This window comes from Cryptomeria japonica, chromosome 8, assembly GCF_030272615.1.
Source record: "Cryptomeria japonica chromosome 8, Sugi_1.0, whole genome shotgun sequence".
NCBI classification, from domain to species: Eukaryota; Viridiplantae; Streptophyta; class Pinopsida; order Cupressales; family Cupressaceae; genus Cryptomeria; species Cryptomeria japonica.
Genome location: NC_081412.1, coordinates 14,354,794 through 14,373,321, shown reverse-complemented (window position 1 = coordinate 14,373,321; position 18,528 = coordinate 14,354,794). Strand labels below are relative to the sequence as shown.

Below are 18,528 nucleotides of genomic sequence, written 5' to 3'. Positions count from 1 at the left end.
GTCTTTACAATTAAGGCAACAATGTCTTGCCTTCTCTTCTTAATCTACTCTAATTGCTATTCTACTATTCTGGCCTCTATTACTAACTATTAACTATTAGCTATTATTGACTAACTATTAGCCTTTACAAATGAGGAGCCAGGGCTTATATAGCGCCCTCAATACAATTCAATGGCTCAGATCAATTTGAGATCAATGGCCGAGATTTTACAATGAAAACCCTAATTAGGGTTAATTACAACAAACTTAATTCTGACCAATGAAATAATTGCATTATTTAGACATGTCTTCACTGGAATATTTGACCAATGGATAGCCGGGGTAGGTACATCGAAGTTAGTGCCATCTTTGATGAGTCAGGTACATTGAATCTGGACATGCTGAAGTGGACCAACCCGACTGGAGGAGTGATGACTGGGATGCCACCTTGTCTTTCCTTCAAATGTTGGACTGGAAGAGGTCGTCCTTGATGAGGCTGGGTTGGAGAAGGTCGTCCTTGTTGATGCTGGGCCAAAGAAGCTCGTCCTTGATGAGGCTGGGTTGGAGAAGGTCGTCCTTGTTGATGCTGGGCTGGAGAAGGTCGTCCTTGTCCTGGCCTGGTCTTCTTTCATCTACCAAAACAAACCAAAATATGATCAAGGACACATGATAAATTCATTTCAACATAGCATTTTCAACTTAAATCATCAACAAAAAGATATTAACATGAAACTTGCCCGAGATTTTCTCCAGGAACAGACCCTATAAGAATTTCGCCCTGGACCCTTTGGAAGGGGCAGGAGCAAAATTCCAACTTTAGCTCAAAATTCACATTTTTGAAGGTCAAACATCTTTCCAAGGCATTCCAAATAGCTTTTCTCACCCTAGTCCAGGCCTGACTTAGCACAAAATTTGGAGAAAAGGATGGTTTTAGTGTTTTTCACTCTGGACCCTTTGGAAGGGACAGGAGCAAATTTCTTGTTTGTAGCTCATTTTTTCATCATTTCAACTTCAATCCACCTCACAAGGAAAGGAAACACTTTTCTTCTCTCATCCAACCCAAGTTTATCTTGATTTTGCAAGGCAAAATAGGTGATTGAAGGATTTTCGCCCTAGACCCTTTGGAAGGGTCAGGAGCGAATTTCCTCTTCTGGCCTAAAATCATCACTTCTGGAGACAACCATCGACTTAAGGGCAATCACAAGGGCATCTTTTACCTTGGTCTAGGCACAGCTTAGCATAAATTTGATAGGAATAGGTAGATTTTAGGATTTTCGCTCTGGACCCTTTGGAAGGGTCATGAGCGAAATTCTCCTTTGGCTTCAAAATTTGCATTCTTGGCGACCAAAATTCACTCTAAGGCAATCCAAATGACTTCTCTCACCCTTGTCCAAGTTTGACTTTGCTCAAATTTTGGAAGAAAAGATGGTTTTTAGGATTTTCACTCTGGACCCTTTGGAAGGGTCAGGAGCGAAAATCATTTTTAGGCTCAATTCCTTCATCTTTCATGGTTTCTAGCAACTTAAAGTCACTCTCAGGGGCAACTTCTCCTTGATTTTACCTTAGCCCACACTTGATCTAGCAAAAAATTGATAGCAAAGAGAGCTTTTGAGAAAATTCGCTCTGGACCCTTTGGAAGGGTCAGGAGCGAAAATCTCATTCTTGACCCAAAATCATCATTCTTTCAACTTGAAACTTCTTTGCAAGGTAGAATCTCATCCTTCATTGCCCTAGGAACAAGGTTTCATGTCCAAGAAAGGTCAAAAAGTAGGCTTATAAGGAATTTCACTCTGGACCCTTTGGAAGGGTCAGGACCGAAATTTCCTTTCCTGGCTAAAATCCTTCATTTTCACAACTTCCAAACACTCTCAAAGGCAAGATCATGTCCATTTCCCCTTTCAACATGCTTTGGACATCACAATTTGGTCAAATAGGGAAGGAAATGAGGTCTAGGAGGATTTTCGCTCTGGACCCTTTGGAAGGGTTAGGAGCGAAAATCATGATTTGGGCTTGATTCTTCCTTTTTCCAACTCAAAATCACCTCAAGAGGTAACTAAACATCATCCTTCACCCAAGGGATAAGGTCTTAAGCCAAAACAAGGTCAAAAGAATAGGTTTGCAAGGAATTTTGCTCTAGACCCTTTGGAAGGGTCAGGAGCGAAATTCACCTTCTTGGCTAGAATCCTTCATTTTTTCAAAGCTTTTAAACATTTCCAACGTCCAAACATGTCTACTCTTCCCTTGAAAACGCCTTGCAAATCAAAATTTGGTCAAATAAGGCAAGAAATGAGTCTTAGGTTGATTTTCGCTCTGGACCCTTTGGAAGGGTCAAGAGCGAAATCTTGATTTAGGCTTTAATTGCTCATTTTTCAAACTTCAATCTTCTCCTGGAGGCAAATATAGATTGTTTTCCACTTGAGGAAACAGGTTTTAAGCCCATTCAAGGTAGCAAATGAGGATTATAGTGAATTTCGCTTTGGACCCTTTGGAAGGGTCAGGAGCGAAATTCCTAATCTTGGCCAAAATCCTTCACATTTCTACGTTCCATCACCTCAAAAGGCAGAGACATGTTATTTCCTTCCCAAATTCACCCATGGAACAAGGTTGGTATCCAAAACAAGGGAGCAAATGAGGCTTATGAAGAATTTCGCTCTGGACCCTTTGGAAGGTTCAGGAGCGAAATTCCTATTTTTGGACAAGATCCTCACTTTTCAAAACACTTCTCAAGGCAAGAACACATCAAGACTCACACACAATGCCTAATAAACCAACGCCCATCCAAAACAAGGAAGGAAAATGAGGGTTATAAGGATTTTCGCTCTGGACCCTTTGGAAGGGTCAGGAGCGAAATTCCTCTCCTAGGCTAGAATCCATCATCCCAAGGTCTAAAATCTCTTCTCCAAGGCAAAGTTGCATCAAACCTTCTCAATTATGCCTCAAAAGTCTACAAACTTGGTCAAGCTAAGGAGAAAAATAGAGGAAATATGAAATTCGCTCTGGACCCTTTGGAAGGGTCAGGAGCGAAATTCACCTTAGGCCATGATCCTGACTTTATTTTTTCGCATTTCTTCATTCAAACAAGTGCTTTTGCCTTCATTCAAGCCTAGGAATGCGTTAGTTCTAGGTTTTGGTCAAAGTAGAATGTCTTATGGAGAATTTCGCTCTAGACCCTTTGGAAGGGTCAGGAGCGAAATTTGACATTTTGAACTCTCTGTCAGGATCATTTTATGGAATATAACATTTAAGTATAAGTGACATTTCTTATACTTTAAGTTATATTCCATATATACTTTCAGGATGTTTGAAAGTGGTTTCGGACCTCCAGGAGATATATTGCAAAATCTAGTTTTTGGAGGATTCTTCAGTTTTCCAGACTTAGTCAAATTTCAGGATCAGGAAATTCCAGACAGCCAAATTTCAGGATCAGGGCATTCCAGACTTCATCACTCACCAACTCGACCTAACTTAGACCTTCAAGGATGATACTCACTCACCAAGCAAGACACAATTAGCAACAAGAGCAAAACCAGGCCCTAAGGAAGACTCTCAAAGAAACCCTAACCTGGAGCACTTGCTGACTCCCCTGGCTCAAGCAAAGCCTACCATCCTATTGATCCCTTGGCGACACTCAAAATGCAAAGGCTAATAGACAAACCCTAAACACCTAGAAAGCAAACCCCAGAAAGCAAAAAAAGTAGGGGTCCCCATTTGCAATGGGGCGATGTGTGAATACGTCACAACAAATCCCTAAATTGGTGATTCCTAAATGGTGAATGTTGTCACTGCCAAATGTTAATATTCTTATGTGTTTGCTCAGGTACCATCACAAAACCAAATTTTCTTGAACTTTGTTATTTTGTGCAGGTATCTAGGTAGGACAATCCACTATACACCTTATAGAAGAAAAACTAGTTGAAATAAAATTTTAGTACAAACTGATTAAAGTCTTTAAAGGCCATCTTTCTGGTGCAGGGATAGCTTCCCAAGAGCATTAGATCCCATAATATACAGAAAATAAATATTTTCAGAGGTTTGTACTTTGGACTTGTTCCTCACATAGATGGAACATAACTGTCCAATTTGACAGTGCAAATTTCAGAGATTCATAGCCATCTTTCTCACTCATAATTTAGGCAGTGGGCATCATGTAGGGGTAACTCGCAAAAGATTTGTCATTGCAAGGGAGCAGAATGTTATTAGTGGCATAACAGCAGTCTATTTTGCCATTTAAGAGCAACAGATTTATGTCAAATACTCATTTTTATCAAATCAGTGATACCCTACCCTAAGAGAAAAGTGAACAGAATAAATATGTTAGGAGGAGGTGAAATGGTCTATAACTTGATCAAAACATCGGATTTTAAGCAATATTGGAGACAAATATGAAATATATTAAAAGAACTAAGAATTCTCTAGCTCTAGCATAGTTCAGAAAATTGTATGATTTTACATGCAGTTATTCATTAGTGGGATAAATACTAGGAGGCCGTCCGCATAATCTCTTTTAACTTTAGAATTTCAAAAAAAATGTTCATTTTAACGGTCACATACATACCGTGCAAGTAATAAGTAATTTAAATTGAAATGTAACATAAGCAAATGCTTTGAAAGGAAAGTTTTAGGCATTAAGTACCTGTGCAATTTTTATGCTGCTTATGCACTCGAGAATCAATGGGATTAAAATTTGAAAGGACTGTACTTGCACAAAAGAGTTAAATAAACTTATCAGACATTGTTATAGAGTAGCTCATCAGTTAAATAAACTTATCAGACGTTATAGAGTAGCTCATCAGTTAAATAAACTTATCAGACGTTATAGAGTAGCTCATCTGTCTATCTGAAATTTAAAGAAAATGGATTTTAATATTAAGCACACCTCAATGATCAAGGTATTTATAAGAGCCCCTTCATCAGAAGAAATGCTACTAGCTTCTGAGGTGGCAAGACGAAGCCTTCGATACAATGCTTGGATTGCCAGAAAAACTGATAACTTAACTGCAGAACACACGAGAAAGTTCCTTTCTGTTCAAAACACATAAAACTAGAACAACCAACCTCGTCTAGCCAACAAACAATTGAATATGACAAATAGATATATGGTTTTTTGAATCTTAATACCTTGCCATGAATTTCCAGGATGAAGAGTATTATGAAATGCTGCAATTATGTTCTTTCCCTGCTCAAGAATGTCTTGTACCTTGGCAACATTGATGACAGAAGTTATGCAATCCAAGACTTTTTCGTGAGGTGATGGTGTGTCTCGTTCATTTTCGTCTGCACACATAATTTGTCAAGATTACATGTGTAATTGGGTAAAAGCACAATGCTATATCACCCTTTTATAAAGGAAGTGGCCAACACAACTAAAACTGTTTAACTTGACCGCATAAAAATGACATTTCTAAATTGAATTTCAAAATAATGTAAACTGATCAAATGTAGAAATCTAAATGAAATTTATGTCTGTAATTTTTAAAAAAAATTTAAAAAATTGACATTTTTTTATATATTCAAAGACAGATTTTTTATTGCTGAAAAATGCTGAAAATCAGAGGTTCTAGTTGGCATCACCAAAAAAATGAAAACGAGCTTATTTTTTTCTGATTTTAATCCTCCAAATAGAAGATATATATATGTAGTGCTAAAAAAAAAAATTAAATTTTGATGTATATTTTTCTCGTAATAATATTTTTAAGTCTAACATAGTTGAATTTGATAGTTTTAATTCGGCGTCACCTTTTGCTACTTAATTTATCATTATCAAAAAAAAAAATATACCCTTTTGGAGAAGATTCTCTAATCTAGTGAAAAAAAATAAATTAATTCTTTAATATCATTTAATATTTTTGTTTAATTTCAAATCAACCTCTTTTTGAACTTAAAAAACCTACTTGCAATGTTTAAAGAATAAAAAATATTACAATTAATAAAAATATTTAAAAAATTATATGTCTAGATTCCTGACTCCGAGCTCTACAAAAGGGTATTTTATGAATTTTGTAAAAAATATTCTGCATGAACAAAAATAGAGCAGAAGTGAAAAGTTTCAGAAATGCAGACAAAATGGTGATTTTGTTGCCACATCACCTGACACATAGGCAAGTTCGGTTGAACTCTTCATACTTATAACTTAGTGTTGTGCATTGCACACGCTCCCTGTCGCCGACAGGGTCCCCCTTCCTTTTTGAGCCTTTCCGTCTTTGCCCTGTTGAGTTCTGCGCAGAGCCTCTCGCGTCCTTTCGAGCGAGCCTGCGTTCAATCCGTAAGATGATGATGTTGAGCGAAAGAGCCAGTAATTCCATTAGGTTAGTCGAGCCCTCGTGCATGAATTTCAAAAGATTGTTCAAGCTTGTGAAATCGCCTTGAATGGGCGTGTGATGATGGAGACTGGCGAAGTCCGCCAAGTAAAAGAACAGCGCGTCCAAAGGTCACGTGAGGACCCAAAGTTGCCAATTTTTCGCATAAGAATGATGAGAGAGATTACATGATGTTTGTTTTTACAGAGTTTACGAGATTTGAATGAATGGCGATTTTCGCCAACTGGAAGAGGAGTGAATTTTTTTTTGCAAAGTGCCAAAGTTGGCAAAAATGCCCAAAGGGCCGAATTTCGGACCCCTTAAGTGAAATGTCAAAAGTTAAAAAGTTGGCAAAAATGCCCAAAGGGCCGAATTTCGGACCCCTTAAGTGAAATGTCAAAAGTTAAAAGTTGGCAAAAATGCCCAAAGGGCCGAATTTCGGACCCCTTAAGTGAAATGTCAAAAGTTAAAAAGTTGGCAAAAATGCCCAAAGGGCCGAATTTCGGACCCCTTAAGTGAAATGTCAAAAGTCCGAAATTTGGCAAAATTGTCACAGGGTCCGAAATTAGCAAACCCTCTAGAATGCCGAAGATTGCCTTGCTAGGGATAAATACGAAAAGTTTAAAGTTTCAAACTCCTCCCAATCGCTGAAAGTCGCAATCCGGAGGAAAGGCGTGGGGAAAGTAAAGATCGAAGTTGGCAAAACCCTTTAGAATGCCGAAATTGGCAGAGACTCATCATTCTCCGAAATTGAGCAGTAGGGGATAAAATGCCAAAGCACCAAAGTTCGCGATTTGGAGGATGAAAATGCGAAGTTTAAGAAATCTTCAAAAACCCTCATAGAACCGAAAATCGCATTTTAGGGTGAAAGTGCGAAGTGTTTAAATTGGCAAAATCCCCCATTCCTTCGAAGATCACGTTTAAGAGAAAGCGCAGAGAGTGAAGTTTGCGAACCACGTCAAGGCACCGAAGTTCGCGATTTGGAGGATGAAATGCGAAGTCTTTGAAGTTTTTAAAATTCCCTCATTCCACCGAAGTTAGGGTAAAATCACGTGAAAGAGGATCTCGTAAGGTTTGGAGGTTGGAGCCAGAGAGCACAATTTGCATCAAAGGTAAAATCGTTGACATAAACCCTTTCAAACATTCAAGTTCAATTACCATTTCGCCCAAGGTAAAAAATCGCTAAGTCTAAAATTCAAAACTACAAGTTCTTTTCAAACCATAAGCACGAAAATTTGAATAAAGTTAACCGTTGAAATTCAAAATTTGCAAAACTCCCCCATCCGTTCTTGCAAGGCAAATCAGGCAATTTCTCGCCGTCCATTTTCACCAGATAAGTACGCTTTACCTCTCTCGATCTTTTGAAGTATTTGAAAATTGGATAGGTGTGTGTGCAAAAAATTGATTAAAATGCTTAAATCTTGAGAATCGCATCTTTCCGTTTATAAGGCGTCATGCAAAGCAATCGAAATCAGAACTTACTCCTAAGAATCAGCTAGAAAATGCATTTTCAAAATAGGAAAATTTCTCAAGCTTTGTCCATTTTGAAAATTGATCCTGAAAATGCCCAAGTATAAATCCGTAGTCAAAAGCTTCATAACTATTTAGGTTTAAATCAATCAAGCTTTTAGCTAACAAAATCATGTTGTTCTTCCAATACAATTTTTGAATTAATCCAGGAATGCTGCCATATTCTTTATCTAATCCGCTTTGCTTCCTTTTATCGCCTCGTAATCCGTGTCCGGCTGTGCAAGATAAATGTCTAAATCAGCGGTAGAATCATCAAAGACTGTAATGCCCCCATTTTAGCAGACTTGGATTTTGTGAGATTAGCCTATTACCCTGACCCTCGTAGGCTAATGTGTTGGATAAAGGGTTTTTTGAGGATTGGTATCATCTCCAATGTTCAGAGTGCTTCAGTTTGGTCTTCGTTTGGCATCATTCGGACATCATTTGCTCTACTTCCTATTTTTAGTAAGTCTTGGGATGTTAGAGATGGACCCCTGCTATTTTTAGTAAAGGGGGTATGGTCATATGCAGCTTCATCATATCAGCTCCCAGTTCAGACGGCGTTCAAAAATGTTGAATATTAATGGAGATATTAATGTTTATTTAGTTTAAATAAACATTAATGTTTTGAGCTTATATTATTAAGTTATAATATAATTTTATATTATAACTTAAGTAAGGGTCCAAGTATCATTAAAGGGGACCATTTAATTAATTAATTGTGGCTCTTTTACCAAGGTGAAATATTAAACGACAAAGTGAAAATATTATATCATTAAATGTCATTTAATATCATTAATTGATTTAATGCCTTATTGGAGAAAATCAAACCTTCATGGGAAATATATATAAGGCTTTTGAAAAGAAGATAAGGGGGATTGATTATGTGATTGGAGTTTTTGATTGAAGTTTCTCTGGAGCATTGAAGTGTAGAATACCAAGGGTTTCTGCAGGATTCAAGGCTTGTCGGCATTGGAGAGCGTGGTTTCTTCATTGTAACAGCATATAGAGGGTGTGCAATATCATCTGATTATGCTTGTGAGAGTTGGCTTCATTCAGAAGTCAATATTGAGCTAATTGGAGGGTTTATTTCAGAGTTTGTTTGCAGATTGAAAGAGACTACAGTGCGCTACAGTGCCGTGAACAGTGCGCATGAACAGTGCGCTACAGTGCCGTGAACAGTGCGCTACAGTAGTTTGAGTTCTATAGAAGGGGATTTAGAAAGGTTGAACAGCTATATATATTTGACAAGGGATTTGCATATGAGGAGAATCAAACCAATATATCAAAGCAGCCATTGAAATTCCAGGTTTTCTATCTATGGTCATTGTATTAGAAAATCATTACTTCATTGCATCATTTTCTATTATGATTATATCATTAAATACTTGGAGGTTGCATATGTTTAATGGAGATATAATTTGCATATTCCACATTCATGGTAACATTCAACATTGATCAGCCACTTAGCTTTCATGCCAATTGTTTGCTTAAATGCCTAATGGCTGTAGGTATACATTGGGATGCATGACAAGTGTTTGTCTTAATGTCAACTAGCTGTACTAGTTAATTTCAGTCATTACATATGTGTGGAAAGGTCTAAAACAGCTAGTATATCATTTCTATAACAACTTTGCATTGTTAGAAGCTTTCCATAACTTCATTTGCAGCCTACAAACCCAAAGAAGACAAATAAAGAATTCACTACAGCGGCTTCAAACATTGTATGCCAAGTGTTTGACAATATTCCTTGGGGTTCAAATAAGCGAAACAGGGTCAGATTAGCCAAGGGATATTACAAAGACGCCTGCTACGGCCGAGACATCGGGAGCATCCAAATCAGATATCCCCGTCGAGTCGAAAGGATGAAGTACCAGTATCAAAGAGGGGGATTGAGGGAGTCAAAAGTTTAGAGTGTATGGGATAATGTCGGTGATACTGACCTAGGCCATATCGATATCCAAGATTTCAGGAGCCGAGTTTTCTCCCCTAATGCCTACGGAAGGCCTAGGCAGATGATGGAAAGTGGCATCGCCCAAGCAGCAGGATTTCCCCCAGCAGTGCAAAACTATGAGTTAGTAGTATAGGCTGCCCGACATTACCAGCCAGGTTCCAGATTGGTGCTCCTTGAGGACATGGTCCTCGCTAACTTCACTCCTGAGGCCATTGACAATGCATTTGACATTCCCTTCCCAAACAACCCTATAGCAACAACTATAGATGAGGCGCAGGGGGCATATGATATGAATCCTACCAAATGCAGAACACTGATCAATGAAGAGTGGTACAAGGAGAGAAGACCTCAAAGCATCAGAATTGGGAAAAAGACCTCAAGAAGTGACTTTCACAATGAGCATGGGGACATGGTCACATTGCTCAGCAGGGTTATGGGACTTCCCAAATCCAACTACTTTGAAGAGTGGATGTTTGACTTCACAGAGCAAGTCTTTGCTGAGAAGTCCAAGTTTGACTGGGCCCAGATTATAAGCGACAACATCCACACTCAGCTAATTGAACTCGAGACAAAGAAGTACTTCACTATGACCTCTTATTTGGTCTACATGTTCGCCAGGAACCAGCCACTGCTAGGTTTAATAATGAAAGGTGAAATTGGGAATGGACCTGATCAGGTAAAGGTATATGATTGTTACCCACAGCTTCACTATCAGGATATAGCTCAGAGAGAAAAGAACAACCCGACTTATGCAGTTGGCCAGTATGAGTGCATCAATGACGCCTTCACAATGCACTTGGTCAGGCTTATGCAGGGAGGATTACCCATAAGGCTCTCGAAGCAAGCTACTATTCTAGTACAGAGATACGGAGCCTGGTTCATCCAGTTCCCAAGGTTCTCCTATATCCGGATAGCTGGCTTTGATGGTGCCCCTCTCTGGCTTCCATAGTACCCAACCGACTAGATAGTTCTTATGGAGGTTGCAAGGCAGTCACATCCGGCCGGCACCTTACTCAGAGACAGCAAGCAGGCTGGATTCGCGTTCCCCATGATTATAGGGAACCAGGATGTCCATTTGAAGACCCCCACCCAAGCAGAGGAATCCTTCGCAGAGCTGGCCTCCTATGGCATACAGGAGCATTTTCCAAGGAAATGCTTTGATCACGACAATCTGGCAAAGAGAGCCTATGGCAGGCGGTATAGAGCAAAAGAGTCAGTTGAAGATTATTGGAAAAACTGCTCTGATGACTATGAGGTCCTAAGGCGTGAATATTCTAGGCTAAGTGTGCAGCAAATGCGACTCTATGAATATCGTCGGGTCCCAGATCAACTCACAGATTCAGGAAATTGCCTACAGGTCCAAGAATTTGAGGCAGTAAGGCATCTTTTGCCAGGCGTTGATTGGTCGCAAGACCCGATCACTAATTTTGAGGCAGTCATGGCAGCCCTAGCAAGATATACAGACCAATGGTTGCATCAACAAATTGAGCGACTAATTCATGAAGGAGTCCAGTTCACTTACCACTTAATGGGTAGCCTTGATTCTCAGTCCTCCAAAGATGAGGGAACTTCCAGTGCACCTAGGGAAGAAATTGAAAAGCTTGAGAAAAGGAAGAAGGCTAAAGCCAACAGAGGAACTCGGACATCCAAGAGAACAAGAAGGGAGAAGATTCCCATTAGGAGGCCAGAGGTCACTTCATCATCAAAGGACCCCAGTTCATCCGACGATGTAGTAGAATTGGATTATATACCTGCTCTTCCTTCCCAGAGCGACATCGATGCATTTGGAGCTGATGATCCTCCCGCACCCGACATGCTGGACACCGAGCTAAGAGTCATTGAATCAGCTGAGCCGGGTAACCAAATTGAGGAAGGAGAGATTCCATCCATTCAGGAGATCAAAGTACATGAATCCACCCAACATAGTCGCCATGAACTGCTGCTCCATAACACTGCCAAAGATGACTCTACCGTTGAAGGAGAGCAAAAGGCAGAGGAGACGCGCGAGCTCGAAAAGGCTGAAGAGCTACCATCACACGAAGGCACCAGACAATTGTTCAGTGAAGTAGGAGAAAACTCTGTTGCAAGCAAAGAGCTTGACACCTTCTCCACTTCTCCCATAACGGAACAGCTGCAAATTTGTGATGAGACGGCTGAAAACATCAAAGAACAGAGTGAAAATTTAACCATAGCATCAGCCCAAACTGTACCTCAGGAATGGTTGATTGCCCGAGCCCAGCGCAAGGCCGCCACAAAGCCACCCATTGATTTGGAGGACATCTTCTCACATATAGATCGAGCTAAAGCCAAGGGAAAGAAAAAGCCCAAGGCATATTCTAGAATAACCAAAAATGAGCAAAGGAACCGTACTCTTCACATCGCCACCCCACCTGTAGACAAGTCAGCAGATCGGATCACACTGGCAGATTATAGCATCACAACCGTCCCCATCGGACGAGCCACTAAGGAACAGGAAAAGGAGGAATTCAAGGATTCAGTATAGAACATGCTCAGGCAACTTGAAGAGATAACAGCTGAAAAGGACATGTATCAAGCTCGTGCCGAGCAGGCCAAGGGATACATTGATCAACTCCTGAGACCATTGCACAATGCTTCCGAATCCCAAATTCCCCCAACGGCCTTGGCACAGAGGACCACAACAGAATTTGAAGGAGTACGGGATACTGCGAGGGCCGTCAAAGAATGGATACAGGGCATCAAAGGGAGGGGAGAATGAATCCTCGAAGAAGTAAAAGAGATGGCTCACCATCGAGAGGCCACCCTGGTCCGGCTATTAGAGGTAAAGAGGGAATCCATTAGAATGCATGAAGTGGCTGCCACTGCTCTTCCCCTCAAGAGAGCTCTCTTCTGGACCCATGCGCAGATTCCTACATTATCCACCATCCTAGATCCTTATAACATTGGCACTCTTAAGGAATGGTACTGGACTATCACCATGAAGAATGACACGAGAAATCATTGATAAAGAACACGATGCATGCGAGACAATTCTGAACACCATGCAGGAACTCGGCAAAATGATCCTCCGATCAATGGTCTCGAGATGGCAAAATGACCTGTCTGATGAAGTGATACAGTCGGACTGGGAGGAAAGACTAGGAATGGATAGGATCACCTATTCCGCTAAGGACCTGAGTTTTGTTGGTCAATTCCAGTCAGACATGTTGTGCTTCGAGCATAATCGTTCCAGCTGGAAGGATGGTTTGAAGCACGTAGACCAATACCTTGAAGGCATGTAGTATAAAATTCGCCATCCTCCTATGCCTCCATTCAGTTTGCTATTCCAATTGTGCCTCAGGTTCCAGGAATATGTTCGTGAGGAACGTACAACAGGTTGGGACCTTTGGCGAGAATATTTGCACGGCGAGGATGAATTCCTAGAAAAGGGGTGTGAAGCTGAAAAAGAAAAAGTGCTCTCCTAAAGTGTTTTTTTTCCCTTTCTGATTTTGAAAAGTGCACTTTTTGGCCAAAGGGTCATGTTTGACTTCCAAGTCAACTAAATGTAAAACTTTATGTGTATGCACCTTTTTGGATTATTTTTGGATAAGTTCTAATTACCTTTTGGGGTAGTTATTACTCCCTTTGGGGTAGTTGGTGATATTTGCCTCCCATTTATGGGTATGGGCAGCCATGTTTTATGGATGAATCTAGGCCTTTAGTTTAGATAAGATCCTGGTCATTCATCCAATTTTGAAGCCTATTTAAGGGACTGGTTTTCCCTTATTTTGGAAGAAGTTTTTGGGATTGTTGCTAAAGCTCTGGCGAAATTTACAGGATTTAATGCAAAGTTAAGACTATTTCAAGTTTCCCTGTGAGTGCATGGTCTCCTTCTTCATTAATTTAGAATTTTCAGTTATGTTTCTTTCTTTTATATAGCATTTTCTAATTAAACATCCGATAGAATCCTCATTGTTCATACCATTAGGGAATGGCTGATTGTCTTTCCTTTTGTATGGTTAATCTGAACCTTTCATATGCTTAGTTCGGTTATTGAATGCTCACTAAATGAATGTCAAAGTTCTGATGTTGTATTTAATAGCATGAAAATTCAATTTTCCCTTGAAGATCGCACTAGATTGATGCAAGTATTGTGCTTAAATGGCTGGTAATGCTTAATTTAGTTATTTGGAGGTGTCTGTCTGTTTACTAAATCTGCTATCTTAGTTAAAATTTATATTTTCTGTCAGGCTTGCAAAACTCGGCGAGCCATTAGAAAACTCGCAAGTAATCGCGATCCCTAATGGCGCGCGAGTTAATCGCGGAAAAACTCGGCGCGATTTTTCCATATAGTCGCCACGATTTTATTGACAAATACTCGCCGTTAATCGCCAAAACCCGCCCGAAAATGCGGCACAAAATGCGACTAAAGTCGCAAGCAAAAAACGCCACGCGATTTCCAGTAGGGTTTGCATTTGCACGCGCGACCAGGTTTTTACTTGTTTATTCGTGATCTTTTTGTATTGTTTTATTTTGAATTCAGTCATTTAAATTTTAATCGACTATGTATTCACAGTCAATTAAAATGAGTCAAATGACTGTTTTAAAATTTTTAAATGACTGTGTCATTACAGTCATTTCAAATGACTGATGACTGTGTATTACACAGCCATTTCAAATACACAGTCATTTGAAAATGACTGTGTATTACACAGTCACAGTCATCTCAAATGACTGTGTAATACACAGTCATTACAGTCATTACACAGTCACAGTCATTTGAAAATGACTGTGTATTACACAGTCACAGTCATCAGTCATTTGAAATGACTGTAATGACTGTGTATTACACAGTCATTTCAAATGACTGATGACTGTGTAATACACAGTCATTTTCAAATGACTGATGATTGTGTAATACACGGTCATTTGAAATGACTGTGTAATAAACAGTCATTTTCAAATGACTAATGACTGTGTAATACATTAATGTACATTGTAATTAATGACTATGTATTACACAATCAATTGTGAAATGACTGTGTAATACATACTCATAGTCATTTGAAATGACTGTCAACTGTGTATTAAAGTATTTCATTTAAATTTAAATTTGAAGTTAAAAACTTAAAAAAATACACAACCAATTAAAATTTTTAATTTTAGATAGTCATCTATTAATAGATGACTGTAAATAAAATACAGTTATATAGTCATTGTAATTTTTGGATGTTCGTGATTTTTTTTGTTAACAATGTTATTGATCTCTAAATGTTGTCTCTCTTTTGCTAGGTTCTTTTCCACATCTTTTTGAAAGAAAATGGATTCAGCTTCTACAGTTAAAGTTGGTGGCAAAAAGAGAGACCCTTGTTGGAAACATGGGAGACCAGGTCCAAAACGAGGAGATGTTTTTTGCAACCATTGCAAAAAAATTGTAAAAGGTGGCATTAATAGGTTCAAATATCACCTTGCAAAAATTCAATGCCGAGATACCACAAGCTGTACAGAATGTACTGAAGAGGCTACGAGAGATGCAATAGTAGCGCTTGAAGCATATGATCAAAGGAAGGCAACAAAAAAGAGAACAGCAGAGGCAATGGCAGCCCCAAGGGCAGATTTGAGTTCCATAGGGTTACATACAGATGTGGGGACATCTGGTTCTTCCCTTGGGCCACGGATACGAGCAAAGGGAACTTTGGACAGCAACATGGAAAACTTCTTTATTCCACGTAACACTCCTGGTGCACAACCTAGATTGCTTGGCACTGCATGGAATAAAGAGGCTCACCAACAAGCCAAGGTGGCGTGTGCTAGATTTTTTATCTACAACGATGTTCCATTCAATGCTATTTCTAGTCCATCTTGGGACCAATTGGTCACCGCGTTGACTGTGGCAGGTAAGGGGTTCAAGTCCCCAAGCCGTTACGAGGTAAGTGGACCGTTATTGCAGGATGAGGTCCAAAACACTCATGCATTAGTGGAAGAGCAAAGGACTATTTGGGAAAAGAATGGCTGCACCATTCTTTCTGATGGATGGACAGATGGTAGGAATAGGACACTCATCAACTTTCTAGTTGCTTCAGGAGGATAGTTAGTAATTTTAAAATCAATTGATGCCTCCAATGAAGTGAAGAATGTGGAGACCTTGTGCAACATGTTGGATGAGGTGGTGATGGATGTGGGAGTGCAGAATGTCATCCAAGTTGTGACGGATAATGCAGCTACATATGTGGCAGCCGGCAGACTTCTAATGGCTAGACATCCGACATTATTTTGGAGCCCTTGTGCTGCCCATTGTCTTGACTTGCTCCTTGAGGACATAGGGAAACTAAGTTGGGTAAATAAAGTGGTTGAAGATGGAAGGAATATCACCAAATACATCTACAATCACACATGGGTCCTGAATCTTATGAGAGAGCACACTGAAGGTAAGGATCTTGTGCGATCGGGGGTCACACGCTTTGCTACCAATTTCCTCACCTTGCAGAGCATACTTGCTACATTGCCCAACCTGAAGCGGATGTTCGTGAGTGAAAGATGGTTGGGGAGTCCTTATGCTACAAAGCCTGAAGCAGAGAAGGTTGTGATTGCCATTTTTGATACTAATTTTGCCAAGATAGTGGAGGAGATCATCAATGTAAGTTTTGAAACTTTAATTGATGATTTATTATTTAATTTTCTAATATTTCAATCTGCTGATTTTGTTAGATTTTTTATATCTAGGTGTCGGAACCGTTGGTGAGGGTGCTACAAATGGTGGATGGGGATCATAACTCCATGGGGTATCTATACGAGGCCATGGATAAAGCCAAAGAGGCGATTCAACACTTGTATGGGTCAAACAAGACCAAGTATGAACCCATATGGCACATAATTGATCGGAGGTGGAACCATCAACTCCACCAACATATTCATGCTGCTGCCTACTTCTTGAGTCCCAAGTTTTTTTACTCTCCAAGTTTCAAAGCAGATGCAGAGGTTAGAATTGGCCTTGACACATGCATTCGGAGATTAGTTGATGATGAGATCCTTCGAGACCTGATACTTGATGAGTTGCAGAGCTATAAGAAGGCCTTAGGGGAATTGTTTTCTTCACCTGATTGCAAACGTAGGAGAGCCACCTTACGACCAGGTAAAAAAAAACATATGTTTAATTTTTACCATTTATTTCTCTCTTTAAGATTATTGAAATCTTTACAAGTTATAAATCACATTTTGTATCCTTGCAGATTTGTGGTGGGAAGATTATGGTGCCACAACGCCTAATCTTCAAAAGCTTGCCATCCGCATATTATCACAGCCTTGTAGTGCTTCTGGTTGTGAGCGCAACTGGAGTGTTTTTTAGAACATCCACACAAAAAAGCACAATAGGTTGACTCAACAATGCTTGAATGATCTTGTCTATGTGCGGTACAACATTCGATTACATGAGAAGAAGGTGCTAGGGCAAGATTCACATGAAGCACTTGACTTGGATGACATTGATCCATATGCAGCAGAATGGGTTGCTTCTCCTGATGATGTTGATAATGATTTGGATCCATTCCTTACTAATGAGCAGCTAAGTGAGTTGGAGAGGGCAGGAGAGGAATGGGATGCAGAAGTGGCAGCATGTGAGGAGGAGCAGGAGGTTGATCATGTAGCAGAGGCACCTGTTAGTGTTGAGGATGTTGCTACTACTTCAGCACCACCCACCAAGCGGCCACAATCTGTTTTGAGCTTTAGTCGTAGACGCAATTTATGATTTCTTATTTTCATTGATACCAAACTTTGAACTTCATATGTAATCAGAATTTCAGAGGTTCTTGTTTTGTGGTCTATGACTCTATGACTCTATGAGTTTGTCACTATGATACGTTGATATGTATTGAACTCTTATTCATATGTTGCACTTGGTTTTTGGTTTATGCTATGATACTTGCATTTGTTGCTATGTATTACCAAAAAAAATTGATTTATATATCATGGAAATCATATATGTTATACAAATTTAGTGTAAATGTGTGTTTTTGAATTATATATAAAAAAAAAATGTATTTTCAAATGTTCGATAAAGTTGCCGAGTTTTGCCAAGTTTTTCACCGAGTTTTGGCGAGTCCCGAGTTTTTAAAATTTTTTGGCCTTGCCGAGTTATTGCAAAATCCGAGTTTTTCAAGCTTGTTTTCTGTAGCTCTCTCTCTCTCTATCCCTCCTGTTCCCCTTTTTTTAACCAAGAGAATCTGCAGCCTTGCTGAAAACAGTATCGACCCGACTTAAACCATTTGATAAGCAAGACCAATAAAGTTTCGGGGAACTCATCCAGCAATTGCCTATTTCACCGTAAGTCCCCCTTGTGTTTCCAGCAAAAAACACATCAAACCATTGAGCAATCCCGCAGTCAAGACCTGACAAACAAAACCTTGAGGTTATCCCCTTTGATCAAACATAGAAAATAGCACTAGGGATTTCCTTATCTCAAGAGAGGATAGGATACTCAGCAGGTTTATTCTGTTCTGCGTTGGCCATATGGAGTTTGCAGCAATGCGACTTTAGACACGTCAACACTTAGTTCGGCCGAACTCTTGGTACCATCTAGGCACCATGATTGCGCCAACAGGCGCCACGTGGTAAAAAAAATAGTCCGACCGAACTTAATTCAGCCGAACTCAATTTGGCCGAACTAAGTTCGATCGGACTATGCCAATTAGCCCAAAGGGCGACACAACTTTGTGCTTTTGCTCATTTAAATTATGCAATATGATGCACTGATTCATTTAATTAGCAAGATGAACATCAAGAAAAGTAATAGAATGGTTAAATTTATGTTGCCATTCACCAATTCATTCTTAAGAT

The 18,528-nt window shown here is 39.7% G+C and overlaps 1 protein-coding gene across 4 annotated transcripts in view; it reads right to left on the bottom strand.

The window, feature by feature from the left end:
* LOC131048806 (uncharacterized) overlaps positions 1-18,528 on the bottom strand; it is a 327,816-nt gene that overhangs the window by 3,738 nt on the left and 305,550 nt on the right. For all 4 annotated transcript variants that reach the window (XR_009106522.2, XR_009106523.2, XR_009106524.2 and 1 more), the window contains 3 exons: positions 5,098-5,253; positions 4,856-4,974; positions 4,613-4,672 (listed from right to left, as the gene is read on the bottom strand). Coding sequence is in view for 1 of the 4 variants with exons in the window: in XM_057982881.2 (XP_057838864.2) it covers positions 4,613-4,672; positions 4,856-4,974; positions 5,098-5,253 (335 nt within the window). In the remaining 3 variants the exon portion in view is untranslated. The remainder of the gene's footprint in view (positions 1-4,612; positions 4,673-4,855; positions 4,975-5,097; positions 5,254-18,528) is intronic.